The sequence below is a fragment of the Leptosomus discolor genome, chromosome 10 (genome assembly GCF_034619465.1).
Source record: "Leptosomus discolor isolate bLepDis1 chromosome 10, bLepDis1.hap2, whole genome shotgun sequence".
NCBI lineage: Eukaryota > Metazoa > Chordata > Aves > Leptosomiformes > Leptosomidae > Leptosomus > Leptosomus discolor.
Genome location: NC_141400.1, coordinates 11,769,465 through 11,783,503, shown reverse-complemented (window position 1 = coordinate 11,783,503; position 14,039 = coordinate 11,769,465). Strand labels below are relative to the sequence as shown.

At 53.4% G+C, this 14,039-nt stretch overlaps 2 protein-coding genes across 9 annotated transcripts in view; one reads left to right on the top strand and one right to left on the bottom strand.

The window, feature by feature from the left end:
* The window catches only part of UIMC1 (ubiquitin interaction motif containing 1), a 36,642-nt gene extending 33,543 nt beyond the window's left edge, over window positions 1-3,099 (bottom strand). For 6 of the 8 annotated variants that reach the window (XM_086470870.1, XM_086470869.1, XM_086470873.1 and 3 more), the window contains exons 1-3: window positions 2,590-3,099; window positions 2,148-2,268; window positions 852-1,009 (exon numbers count right to left, since the gene is read on the bottom strand). In XM_086470870.1, the coding sequence (XP_086326996.1) occupies window positions 852-1,001 (150 nt within the window). In that variant the 5' untranslated portion in view covers window positions 1,002-1,009; window positions 2,148-2,268; window positions 2,590-3,099. The remainder of the gene's footprint in view (window positions 1-851; window positions 1,010-2,147; window positions 2,269-2,589) is intronic. The other 2 variants (XM_086470867.1, XM_086470868.1) reach the window with 2 other exon arrangements.
* Window positions 3,100-5,916: 2,817 nt separating this feature from the next.
* ZNF346 (zinc finger protein 346) lies at window positions 5,917-13,443 on the top strand. The gene is made up of 7 exons (XM_086470971.1): window positions 5,917-5,977; window positions 6,120-6,223; window positions 6,322-6,417; window positions 7,444-7,597; window positions 9,148-9,387; window positions 11,903-11,996; window positions 13,304-13,443. The coding sequence occupies exons 1-7, from the start codon at window positions 5,917-5,919 to the stop codon at window positions 13,407-13,409; spliced, it is 855 nt and encodes a 284-aa protein (XP_086327097.1). The 3' UTR covers window positions 13,410-13,443.
* The last annotated feature ends 596 nt before the right edge of the window (window positions 13,444-14,039 follow it).

Below are 14,039 nucleotides of genomic sequence, written 5' to 3'. Positions count from 1 at the left end.
AATCGCCTTATTGTAGAGAAGCAAACTGCAGATGTGGGAGTGAAAGGGACTTGATTTAAGATCTACAGCTTGAGAGTGAACTGAAATGCTTTTGAAAATGGCGGAATTACAAAAAGCAGCTTAGGGTCCCCAATCACCGGCAAGACAGAGCAAAGCCTTAACAGTCACACATAAAAAATTGATTCCAATAATTTCCTCTCATATACCTCACTCAGTTGAGGACAGATTCTCAGGGCTCTGGGTTTCCCCCAGGCAGGACTTCCTGCACTCATCTCAATGCCAGTGTAACAGACGCAACATTTCCATCTTTTAGGGTAAGGCTGATGTTTGTAAGACAATGTAAGACAAAGCCTCTATGTCTTAGCCAGGCACACCCACAGCACAGTTCACCTTTACACCCTGTGGAAGCGGGTTAAAAACTCAGGCTTCTGCAATTCAGGATCAGTTTACCAGACACCAGCTGCATCTGAGCTACTTGCAAGCCTGTGTTCTGAATCATTTTCCTATCTGTTTGCACATAATACCGAATCATGTTTCTATGGTTTAGCTGGAAATCAATCAAATAAAAATTATGAAAAAAAGATTTGTAAAGGGATTGAGGAAAGGTTACTTTTAAATTACGTTTCAAATTCAGTTCTGAGAGGATTTGGTTATCAAATCCCAGACTCATAACTCACCCTCATGAAGCACACCATTCATTTCCCAGTCAAATAGGATTTGATTCATCTCACATGTAAGAAAAGGAACGGCACAGTACCCTCTGCGCAAAGCCTGACCCTGGCACACAGCGTGGGATGCTCGGGCACTTCCCTGCAACAGCAGGGCCTGGACACCACCAGCCCATCACTGACCTCTCCATCGCTGTCAGATATAACGATAAATGCATCCACAAAACTGCGCTTCTTGGCATTGGCCGGGCTCCTCTTCTCTTCCTCCTCCTCCTCCTCCCCATCCTGACCTCGAGAGTCCAGGCCCTCTGTGGGCTTCTTCCTCCTTGGCATCCTTCACTCTGAAACAGAGGGAAAGATTAAAAGCCATTTGTTTCCTTCCGATTTAGATTTCCCCTAACAGTCATCCTTTTTTTTGCTATTTTTAGGCAAAATACCCCAGGCATTAGAACCTTATTACAAAGCATGGTGGATTTAGCGTTACCGGGAGCCACGTGTGCCAGTCACCACCCATCTGGTTAAGAACACTTTATTACAGCTGAATGCTACAAAGGGGTTTCAGGGAACAGCGACACAGACCAAAGCCACTCTGAATGCCCTTACTCCAAAGCAATGAGGCTTTCCTCTTAAAGCTCATCAGCAAACTTCTCCAAAGCATCACTTCACAGCAGGTCTCCCACCCTCCACACAGCCCTGAACTTCCCTTCCTCAGCCCCACACCTTCACCGTCCTGGTGCAGAACCAACCAGGCTGTGGCAGCAGATCAAGCCGAAACTCGCACGCCAGAACAAGCAGCCGCAACAGCACAGCCATTTGTCAACTTGTATGTGCCACAAAGCAAGGGGGAAAGGCGTGTTCCTCGGAGGATGCTGTTTTGCTCTCAGCAGAGCAGCTCGGCGGAAGGCTGCCCCAGCACGGGAAATCGCAGGCAATGGCAGTAGGCAGGCTGGAAACAAGACAACAGGTTTCTCTCACAGCCTGGATTTCTCAATGAGCACCAGCCTCCGGAAGTCCTCTGCACAGCCATGCCCGAACCGTTCGTGTTAAAGAAGGCACTCGACGAGCAGGGAGGAACCTGCTGAGCGTTATTAGTGCAGACCCGAGTGCTCTATGAACAGCACAATGGAGGGCAGGTGCCCACACAATGCGAGCTAGTACTTCAGCATCTCCGTTCCTTGCCAGCCCGTAGACTGCTGGAGAGAGATGTGCCGCAAGCGTTAGCTGCTTTGATCAAAAAGGACTCGGAGGAGAGGATGAGGAGGAGACCTCGGTGAACGAGAGCAGCGGGATGGCACACAGAGGTAAACCACCCCTTCCTGCCTGTGTTTGCTGGTTGGCAAATAACTCACCAACAACAGTCGACGCTCCCTGAACTGGGATCTAAAGGAGCCTTAGGAAGCAGGCTGAGCACGATCAGCTCTGTTTAAGTGAGAATTAAACATGTGCAGAGCAGTTAGCAACAAGCCTCTCATTACACACCAGAGAACGGCAGAGCTGGAAATGCAAGTCAAGTTGGCCGGTTCCCAGACCAGTGTCCTTCCACGGGATCATACTGCCTTCCTTCAAGATCACTGAAATAGCTCAAATGTTCTGCTTAGATCTAAAATAAGAGTAAGAGAAGATGCAACAAAGACCCTACGTTACCCAATATAGAGCCAAGCCCTTGTCTGTAACACCACAAAATCGCAAAGAGCTGCTGCGTGTAGAAATACTAATGAGCGAGAAGTTCAAAATCCCCATCAGCGCTAAGAACAGCAGTGCACTGCTCCATCTACAGTCCGAGGCAGCAAGGTGAGGCTGGGAGAGGAATACATGCATTCCCGCCCTGCTGCCTGCAGCCTTCAAAAGCTCCCTTAGCCTCTCTGCCTGCCCTCCTCTGCAAATACATGCACACACATGCCTAGAGACAAAAGACGATTACCCTGGTGAGTCATGATTTGCACTGAAGGTTTGCTGAGCCCTCTGAAGAGAGAGTATCGTACAAATGGCATGCACGGCTCCAGAAGCGACTGCAATGACCACTGCAGTCCACAAATGTTCGTCTGTTGAGGAAGGGGAAACAAAAACAAGCACTGCTTTTGGAAAAGCACTGGCTCTTGCAAAACAAAGCTGTTCTGCTCCAGCTGAGCCGAGCTCAGGTCTTGCTGGAATATCCTCATTATACCTGCTCCATTTTTTATCTTTTGCTCCAAATGGTCTCCTTGCCCTCTGCCCAGAGAGCTGAGCCAAGCCTCGCACCCAGCTGCTGAGAACTGCCCCCACAAAGGGTGTCCGTGGTGGGGAACACTCCCTTATCAGAAGAAAAACGCTTACACAGGAGTTTTGGCACAGCAATGGGGAGGAGCGTACCTGAGCCTACAGAGGGTCCCTCTGGTTCTGGAGGGGCAGCCCATAAACCTTTTCACCGCTGAAACAAAAGCAAACAGCAGCAAGCAACTGCCACATGGTCTTTTTTTTTTTTTTTTTTTTTTAAATCCACGCTGATATCACCAGCTCTCCTCTGACTCTGCGATACATCTTCTGCTTGATGCCCTGTGCTAAATAAGAGATCACTGAGAAATATCAGCTGGAGTTATGATGAGTCACCTACCTTCAACATTTAAGGGGGAAAAAAAAAGATGTAAGAGATGTAACCACACAACTCCCACAACGCTTCTGAAAATGAAGGGACTTGTGGCAAAGAGAGTCTCTGTAAATGTAACTAAGGGAACAAGACAAGTAAGAGATCACTCGTAACTGTGCTAGTCTGAAGCTATGAGTAGGAGAGCAGTAATACTTTTTATTAGACAAGCTGGTATAGCTGAGGGAAGAAAACACACATCAGAGTGCACACCCCCGCCCCTCGTCAGGTAGGGCAGTTAAGCGCAGAAGCTGTATTTTGCTTTTAGCACTTTTGGACAGGACAGCTGCTAGTACCTGAGGTGAGGATACCTGCTTTCAGGCTCAGCAAAAGAGGCCAAAGACTGAATTATCTAAAACTACCTATGCAGTTTGGCCCATGGACTGGTTTCCCATTATCCAGTTTTTTTTTCCAACTCTGAATTTAAAATAATTTCTTTGTAAATGCTGTTACAGCAAAGGTGACCTCCTGACAAGGGACTTGCACATGCCACGCTTCTCCAGTCACATTTTTAGGGATATCCTTGAAGATCCCCAACTTGTGATTATTTGTCATTTTCCCTCTCATCTATCATTTTGATGAATCAGAAAGCAATTACCGACAGAATAATTCTAAATCTTGACACTGCAGCTACAGACCTGCCAAGCTGTGACAGCTTGAAAAATGCTTGAAAATGAAGCCAAAAATGAATGACTCTCATCCCCGGATGAGTTTCTGAGCCGTTTGAGACACAGGCTGTCGCGTTGTAAACAACTCCCCCCACCTCAGGAAGAAGAGGCACGACGCTCCCGGCAGCACCACGAAGCAGCTCCACGTTCAGGCAGGTCACACCACACGCCTCTCTGGAAATATCATCCCCGGACCCTCAGCTCGACCCCGCATGCAGGGCCCAGCTGATGCTCTGTGACCAGCAGGACACGAGGGCTCAGAGCATCCCAGGGGGGAGAGGAATTGTTTACAGGATTTATGCATTTATAGAGCTGGCTTTTCACGAGAAGGGACACAGGGACCGCAGAGGCCACACACACCCAAGCGCCGTGCATCTGCAAATGCCACTGAGCTCTTGGGGAGATGCTAACTGCTCAGCTGCTCCCCAGCCCAAGTCCCGCATGCAGCGCCTCTCCCTCCTCCAAGGACAGGCCCTGCGTGAGGGGAGAGCAACCCCCTCCCCAGCACCCACCCGAGGTCTTCCCGTCCCCTTCCCAACCCGCTGCCTTCGGGCACGGAGGGCTCTGCAGGCAGACGAGGCTGACAAGGACGGGGTCAACCTGGGGAAGAAGCATGGGGCGGGGGCTGAGCTCGGGAGGAAGGGGATCAGCCATAGCTGGGGTAAACCAAAGGGAGGGGAGCGTGCTGGGGCTGCCCCAGGAGAAGGGGAGGGGGCCAGCCCTGGCAGGGGAATCCAGAAGGGGCAAGAGCGGGCCCCAGGGCCTAGCCTGAGGGGATGCCTCAGGGGACGGGGCCAGGGCAGAGCTCGGGGGGGCGGTTTTGGGGTGCCCTCCTCAGGGGAGGGCCCCGGGAGAGAAGCACCTGGGGAAGAGGCACCGTACCAGGGTCCCCTCCGGGGCAAGGGGCTGGGGTACAGCCCTTGAGGGGAGTGATACTGGGGTGTCCCCCCGCCCCCGGGGGACTGGGCTGGCGCTGAGGGATCGGTCCCTGGGTCACCCGGGACGGGGGACCGGTGGGCATGCCTGGAGGGTCAGCCCTGGAGCTGCCCCGGCGGAAAGGGCCGGGGAACGGCCCCGAAGGCCAGTCCCGGGATCCCCCTGGGGGAACAGACGGCCCCTGTCGGGGGGAAGTCAGCGCCCGGCCCCGGGAGCCCCCGCGGCGGATGGGCCCCGGGCGAGCCCCGGGGCAGCGGGCCCGGCGCGGAGCGGTGCGGAAGGCCCCGCAGGGCACAGGTACTCACCGGGCCCGGGCCTCTCGCGGGCCGGCACCCCGCCCCCGCCGGGCCGCCCCGTTGCGCGGCCACAGGCGGCGGCGCCGCTGCCTCCCCGCCGGGCCACCCCGCCGCGCCGGCCCCGGTCGGCAGGTCTCTCACCCGCGCTCAAGTTGGCGGCGGAGGCCTCATTGCCCTCACCCAAGATGGTGGCAGCGACTTCACGGAGCGTCACGTGACCTTCGGGGCGCTGAAGCGGGCGGCGCCATGTCGCGGGCGGGCTCGGCGCTGAGGGGGCTGCGGGCCCCGACGCCTTATCTTGTGGGGCGGCGGGAGGGGCCGGCGCTGTCGCCGCTTTTTGAGCCCGGGGCAGTGCAGCGGGCGCCTGTTTCCTGGGAGGAGGTGAGCGCGGTAAGGGCAGTGCCTTTAACCTGCTGCCTGCGAAGCCTCGGTGACTCAAAAGTTACCCCTACGCTTAACGCTGTCACCGCAGCAACCGCTGTGTCGTTTAAACGCCCACAAAGACCAGGTCTCTCGGGGCTGGCGGCGACGCCCGGGGTAACCGGCGGCCTCCGCCGCCCTGCCCACAACCGACATGGCCGCCGCCGCCTCCTCCCTTCGCGGGATCGCGGCGCTCTCGCGGGAGGCCGCCCCGCCGTTGCTAGGCGCAGGGGCGGGCGCGCGGGCGGCTCTCGCGAGAGCGGCGGGAGGGAGGGAGGGAGGGGGGAGGCGGGGCGGGGCCGGCGGCGATGGCGGACGGGGCGGGTAGCAACGGGGACGCCGCGGGGCTGCCGGTGGGCAAGGAGGCAGGTGAGGAGCCGGGGGGCGGCGGGCTGGGGCGGCGGGGAGGGGGGGGAAGCTGGCCGGGCCCCGCGAGATGTAGCGCGGCCTGGTCGGGCCGCTGACGCCGCCGGTTGTGCCGCCCCCCCCTCCCCGCCCCGTCTTCCCGCAGTGGACCGCCTGATCCGGGAGAACGGGCACATCTTCACGGAGGCCCAGTGCAAGGTGTGCAGCGCCCTGCTCATCTCCGAGTCCCAGAGGCTGGCCCACTACCAGGTAGGGCACGGGGAGCCGCCGCCGGGCAGCGCGGGGCGCTGAGCGGCGGGGCGCTGAGCGGCGGGGCCCCCGGGCCGGTTTCTCTGTGCTTTGTCCAGAGCAAGAAGCACGCCAACAAGGTGAGGCGGTACCTGTCCATCCACGGCGGAGAGGAGCTCGCCCACGGGAAGAAGATGAGGCTGGAGGCGAAGCAGGTGAGCGGAGAGCGTAAGGCCCCCCCTTTGGGCCCAGGACCCGCTGGGCTAAAGGCTCTTGTGTGGCCTGGGCGCCTTTGTGAGTGAACGAAGGAACCGCTCTCGGAAAGGGCGTTGTGGGAGCTGAGGAGGTTGGTGGCAGGTGTGTCGCCAGGCCTTGTCTCAGCGAGGACAGTTCCTGCTGCCCTTCCCATTCAAACAGCCTCCGTGAGTCTGTCTCCTCCGTGTAAACAAACACACGTTGCCTTTTATTGATAGCCGTACTTGAAAGGACAGGGGAAAGTGAATAGGAGTGACAACTTGTCAGGAGTGTCATTGCGTAACCTTTGCTGTCACCAGGTGACCGGCTGCTGGAATTCTCTTTCCAGAGTGATCCTTTTTTTTTTCACTTACTTAGGTTTCTGTGGCCAGTAGCTGGAGCCTGTTGGTCAGTAAAGGCACCACATTCCTTTCGGCCATCTGTCTGCCCCATGACTCATTTGGGAAACAGATTCTACTTTTATGATTGCTTCAGCCTTAATCCCTCACTCTCCAACATTTGCAGCGGGGGGGTTGGGGGGGATGAAGGCAGATGCCTCTGCACATAGTGCTAGGCTGCCTAACGACTGCTGCTGCCTGCTCCGCTGGCATCACGTTGCAGATGGCCCAGCTGATAGCGATGTTTGTGTTGCTCAGTTCACACCTTGCAGAGTAAAGGGCTGCCTGTTCCAGTTCTGGCAGCCACACGCTTAACCTTGTCCTTAACCCGTACAGGGCAGGGCTGCCCCTGTGCCCGGAGTGGTTCACTATCTGGTTAGAAAAGGTAATCTGGTGCAAGAACGCTCTCTGGTGAGGGAGAGGATGCTGCTGCGTCATGAAAGTCCTGCTCAAGTCATACTTATTCAACTTGACAGCCAAATGTCTCTGATTATCTTGTCTTCTTAGACCCCCAAACCGTAGTGTTTCTTCTCGTAACAAGAAGGTTGGAAGAGGTGACCCACAGAGGTCCCTCCCAGCCTCAGCCACTCTGCACTTCTGTGTGCACAGGACAGCAAGCAGGAAGGCAGCAATGGGGAAGACAGGAACAAGTGTTGTCCCATCTGCAACATGACCTTTTCCTCTCCGGCTGTGGCAACATCTCACTACCTGGGCAAGACTCATGCTAAGAACATGAAGCAGCAGCAGTCCCCCAAGGTGGAAGGTATGACTGTCTGCAGCGCCTTCGCGTTGTACCGAGGGGCTGTTCAAGCAATAAAAAGGCTGAGAGGTACGTTGGACCCCAAGTGTGAGGGGGTGAGGATGTGCGTGCTCTTCACTGTGAAACAGTGAGCCCGCAGTGCACCTCTGGAGATGTGGCGTCCCTCAGCAGCCTGTTTGGTGGGCTGGGGTCGGCTAAAAGTTGCGTGGGTTTTTGTTTCGCTTTGCTCGGGAGAAGAACAGCTTGCAGCAGCGTTGTGCCCGTCCCTGCGTGCAGGGACCGGGAGAGAGCTGCTCTTCAGGGACCGTGATGTTGAGCTGTAGAAATGCCTGTCGCAGGACATGATGCTTGCTGAAAGCTTACAGGGGCTGAAGAGACTGGTGGAACTCCGATACGGCAAATTCGTCAGGACAGCTCGACTCCAAAGATGGAGCCTCTGAGGTTCAGGGACTTGTGAGCTGCAGATAGCTGGGGACTGGGAGGGTATAGCTGGGAAACATCAGTATGGGCTTGTCCCAACCTTGCGCTTTTCGATGGCACCTGCTGCGACTGCTCATGGTGGGATCTGGTCCGGGCAGGCCTCGGGTCTGACCCGGTGCAGCTGCCTGTGTCCAATCCCTCTGCTAGGCCCAGTGGGTGGGGAGGGAGACCCTCTGCCCAGCACGGGTAGGGGCAGCCGAGAGTCTGGGGTGCTGTAGCTGGTTGGGAGGGAGGGAGAACGCAGGCTTTGAGCACACCTGAAGATAGCAGCTGGTGCTGCCTCCGAGCTGGGATCTTCCAGGCAGGAACTGCTCATCCCGGGGCGTCTGCATGGCTTGGCTGGGTTGTGTGTGCACCGTGGGGTCAGGGTGGTCCGTGGGATGATTTTATGATTTGAAACCCTTGCTTTTGGGTACGAGAGGCACCTTCAGGAAGAGGTGATGTACGCACGGGCGGTCTGGTGCTTACCTTCTGGTTTGGCATGAGAGGAGCTCTCCGGTCCTTAGAAGGTTCCTTGCTCTGGGCTTTGGTACCCCGTAATGAGAGGCTGGAGGCTTCTCCATCAGACAGGAGAGACGCTTCTCTGGGTGCACTGTGTCAGGCCTAGTCCCGTTCATGCTATTTCTTAGGCAAGGCTCCTCCTGACTTTGGTTCAGGATCAAGTCCTGCAGCCGCACAGCCTTTCCAGAAACCCACTTGCCTTTGCTGCACAGGGGCTTGTACCCGTGTTCTAGCTGGTGATGATAATAGTAGGTGGAAGCTCATTCATGTCCAGCATTTCTTGAGTACAGCCATGCTTATGTTAAGGAGAAATGTGCAAATCTGTTGGAGGTTTTTTAAGTCTGAAAGTTTTTCTGGCCTACTCTGACTTGTCTTACCTGCCTTTCAATTCTGCAGTGTTAAGGGAAGAGGTAGGAGCAACAAGAGTTTATCTAGATGTCTTTATTCTCTGTCTAGGTTTGAGGTTTAGGTGAAGTGCGTTATTTTTTTTAATGCGGGTTTGGGGGAAATAAAGGGGCTGTTTATTACCTCCGAATTTTGTGACTGACCCAGAGTTTGGATTCACCCTACAGAAGCAGTGCCCCCCCAGAAACCTCCTGCTGCCCTCCCCACCTCTACTGTGTCTTCGAACGAAGAGAACAAGGACATTACCGACCCAGACAAGTTCTGTAGCCTCTGCCATGCCACTTTCAACAACCCCCTTATGGCAAAACAGCATTATGTAGGCAAGAAGCACAGAAAGCAAGAAACCAAACACAAGCTGATGGCACACTATGGCCGAACCCCTGATGCCCCGGCATCGTCCTTCATGGGTGAGTTCTCGGCAGGCAGGCTAATAAAGAGCTGAAGAGTAGGGTGGGAGAGCGACAGTAGGTGTCTGACAGGTCTTTGGGCGGATGAGTCCGTGTGGAGGGAGCAGGGGAGAATTGCTTGTGATGAGGATCTTGATTGTACACCGTAGGACTGATTTGGTTGACATTGTAGCCCCCTGGCAGCAAGGGAGGTTTTAGACTGTAGCTACTCGTGAGAAGCTTTGGGTTGTGTTTTGCAATGTTATCTAATCGGGGATGTGTCCTTTTTTTTTCTCCGTGCAGATAATCCAGGGGTTTTGGCCAGTACTGTTTCTCGCTAGGTGATTGCATCCAAAATAGGAAGATAAAAGTGGCATTTGATGCTTAAAAAACGTCTTTGGAGGGCACTAGCCAAAGATGGAAGAAATAGGTTTAACTGCACCTGCTGCTTCAAAGCACATGAAAGCCAGAGAGATTCCTCCCTGAATGCCTCTCTGGCTCTGTGTGGGCACTTCCATCCAGTGAACTAATGAAACTCTCTCTGGAGCAAGCAGGAATATGGGGTGTGGGGGGGAAGAGCTATTAAGGAGGAACTTTAGGCAGACGGTTGGAACTCATTTGGTTTATGATCTGCTGCTTATGAGCACTTCTACGTGATGAAAGCCCTTGGAGTCCAGTGAAAGCATTAGGAGCTCACGGTAGCCTCCTTTGTTCCTCCCAGCAGCCTTCTGTTGGACCAGGAAGTCTAGTACTTGCTGGGTGAGGTAAATAATAAGCAGCCAAATCATCGTAAAATCTTCTTCAAGGGCTTCTTTCTCTGTCATAAGAACCCACGCAAGCAGCAGATTAATTATTCTAATTCTTTGCAGGCCACCTTTAGATACCGGTAGCACTTAGGAGAAATGAGGCTCAATTATCCAAGTAATATTCTCTCCCACATTGCGTAGTCGTGTGGGAGATGGAAAAGGTGCTTGATATCCAGCATTACCCATCTGCTCCTTACCTAATTAGTGGGGTCTGATGAATGGTTCGACTTCAGTGTGACTCAGACGCTGACAGTGGCAGGAGCCCCAGCCCAGGCAGGCTGGGTAGGTGGGCAGTGCCCTTGCCTGTGTGAGTGATGTCTCCCGTGAAGTGCTGGCAGCACCGGAGTGCGGACGGACACGTCTCCATGGCACTGGAGCTGTTCAGGCAAGGTTTCAGAGCCTGGACTGGCTGGGGTGTGATGGGCTGCACTCAGGGATGTTTCCTCCTGCTCTCTTTGCCCGTCCCTGTGTGCTAACAGCCATGCCTGTCCCTAAACGTCTCTCTGCTGGGATCTGGCTGGCGGCAGGTAAAGATGTGTTCTTTGCAGTGTGACACCCAGGTGTTTGTCTGCTTAATTCCTCTAGGAACCTCTGGTGTGGGGTGCAGGAGTGCAGTGTAGACGGCTTTGTGCACACACCTGTCTGCCAGGTTTGCAACAGAGAGATCTTGACCTGTGTCGTGCAGGGAGGCAGAGCTGAGGGCTCTAAGGGCTCCTCTGGCCTTTCCCGCCCAGGTCCAGCTCTGTTTTGGGAGTCAAATGTCCCACTGGAGTCTGAAACCTCTCTGCAGTGCAGCAGCCGGGTGGGGAAGTATCTGCTACATCGCGTGTTGTGCTTCTCACTCGGTGATTCTGCTGCTCTGCACCCCTGGGGTGAGTTTCCTCTTTCACCTTAAGGAGATGTTTTCTTTGTGAAACTCCCAGGCAGAGCCCTTCCCCAGCGAGCCAAAATTCAGGAGCGTTTAATGTCTTGAGGACAACTGCCAGGATTTTGCCCAGTTAGAGACTCCTGTGCTGAGCTGTGCTGCCGTGCTTGCCTGTTTGGTATCTGTGACCTCCTGAACTTCCATTCCAGCTGGAGTTGTCATGTTACACAAACCCATTGATCTGTCTAGTACAACTATTGTTGGTAACTTTTTTTTTGGCAGTTAACTGATCCACTGACTGTAACCAAACTGCTTCAGGATAGAGCTTAATATTCTCAGTTGGCACCTCAGCAAGGCTTAGCAGAATGCTGCATTGTGGAACTGGACATTGTGTGTGATCTCCTCTGGCTGCTTTTTTTATTGAAACACTACGAGCTTACAAATTAAGTATCTCCCTCGTTTTCTGTTATGAGATGTACAGATCCAGGAGAAGTGGGAATCTGGGAGAGAGATGGAATTGCAAAGGCAGTATATCATCAGGTTTGATGTCCTAATGCTGAGATTTTTACTATGTCTGATACTGTGAACTGTTTATGGGAAACGTGTCTTTGTTTTTATAGATAAACAAACCCATGTTCTGACCAGGAAAGCGTTTCTGGCTTAGTGATTCCCGCTCAGTGACTGGCTGATACATGGTGGGGCAGTGGGACTCTGCAACCTCCCTGCCTGGTCAGGCTATGGACTTGCTATTTGTCTTTGTTTAGCGGTTGTTTAACACATCAAACGATTGATTATCTCACTTGTTTCTACCTCAGGCACCAAGTTGTTGGCTAGCTGTGTGTGCTAACATTGATGTCTGTTTCAGCTGGGAAGGGGTACCCCTGCAGCACATGTAACATAGTACTGAACTCCATAGAGCAGTACCAAGCTCACATCAGCGGCTTCAAACACAAGAATCAGTAAGTAACGTTCTTGTCTAAGTGTGTTTCCAGCCTCGCTGTTCAAATGGACGGCTTAAATATAACTTAAAATGTTATTTTGAACGAGTCTTTTCAGCTGACTCTAGAGCAGAACAGGGTTTGTGCAAGCTTGCTCTGTCCTGAAGCTGATTTCGCTTCAGCGGCTCCCTCTGCAGACAGCACTGGGATGCTGCTGAAGTAGAAGTGCCCTGCGGTTGCTTTTGGTTCTTGATAGTTCGGCTCAGTGTGGACCTTTGCAGTGAGCACGTCCAGCCTGACGCCCATTAAACACCGTTTCTCTAACAACTAAGATTTTAATTTAATTAAAGACTGGCTCAGTGGAGATCTGCTCATCATTCTAATCTCTCTTGGGGTTACTTGTCTTAAAATTCAGCATGTAGTCAGCATGCTCCAGAAACCTAGACTATATTCCTGAACTCACCTCTCAGCTGGTGGGTTAAATAATGGCATCCCCTGCATATATTATTAGTCTGAAAAAATTAGGCTGCCAGATGATTAATACCAAAAATACTTGTCCTGGACACTGTCAAAGTTCAGATCTCTAATTTCAAAGCCTTTGCTAAAAGAGGCTCAGTAATGAGCCTGGCTTGCTTAGAGAGCGTCTTAGAAACGAGAGGTATTAGGAAACCCTCCCTGAAGTGAGGACAGACTCCTAGCCAAATTTTCCAGAGAGGACAGGAGGAAAACTGGGATCTCCTGTTCCCCGTCTGTGGAATAACAGCCCTATGGTCCCTCGGTTCTCTGGACTACTCAGTTGGAAGACAGGTGCTCTATCCATCATCCCAGGAAAGTTTCAGCTCTTGAATGGCACAGCCAGCTCAGTGAATAGCCAGTATCCCATTCCAGACAGATAATGTTGAGGATGTTCCCAACACACACTCATAAACGGTCCCTTTAAGGACGTGGATGTGGTCCGAGTTTTCGCAGCCACACAACTCCCTTTCGGAAAGCTGCGTCTGGATTCAGCCATGCCGTCCTGTTCCAGGCCAGCTTCTGCAGTCTGAGGAGAGCCAGGATACTTGCTTTGTAATGGAAGCTCTTTAACAGCCCTTGAGCTGTGCTATAGATAATTCTGCCATGCATAAGGTGTCTGTTTACACACAGGCTCGGAGGGCAAGGATGCACTTGGAAGCTTTTCTGGCAAGTTGTTGACTTGGCTACAGTAGGCTGTTGCTCCGCTGACAGCCATGCCTGCTGAGCAGCGATTGCAGCTGGCAGATTTCAGAGTGCTTCTGACATTGTCTCCTTTTATTCCTTCTCTTCCTCTTGCTCCCTTCGATGTCCAGGATGCCAGGAGCAGTGCCGGTTGTCGGACCGTTCCCACCACAGCAGTATGTCCGGGAAGAGTCAACTGCCCCAGGAGGCTACAGTTATTTCAGCCAAGACTTCTAGAGCAAGTTGCAGCACTGTTCTTGGAGTTGTTGGTGGCCCAAGAACGCACATCCTTTGCCAGCCCACAATGGTTTCATTATCCCTCTGGATAAGCAAAGCCCTACCCTCCTGTATGCACCCGTTGAGCGGAACGGGGACTGAATCTGTCAGAAAAAGGATCCAGCTGGAAGAGACTTGCTAGACAGCAAATACTTCACTCCCTTAGAGTAGTTTTCATTGTGTAATTGCTTCCTGTGAAGGTGGGTGCGGTGTGAGAGGAAGTGTGTATCTGGTATAAGGAGGGTTTGGCAACAGGCTGGTAGTGGCCACCTCCTCCCTCACCAGAGCAGATGATGGATTCCCACACCTGGAGAGCCAGCATCCCACGCTCGGAGGTGGCTTCTGCTGGAGGAGAGCTCCTAGACTGTAGCGAGCAGTGCCTGTGGGACACGGTGGAGGTGGCCTAGCTTTGTGTGGGCCCAAAATAGGAAATAACCAGCGTGGCATCTCTTTCCATGCCTCCTCCGGTCGGGTTTGTGTGCGGAATTTCATGAGCAGCTGATTGCCATCGCAGTCCCGCAGCCGTTGGCTCTGCAGCTGGGTTGTTTGGGTCTGTCTTAACAAGTCGTTACAACTTGTGGTGTGCAAAGT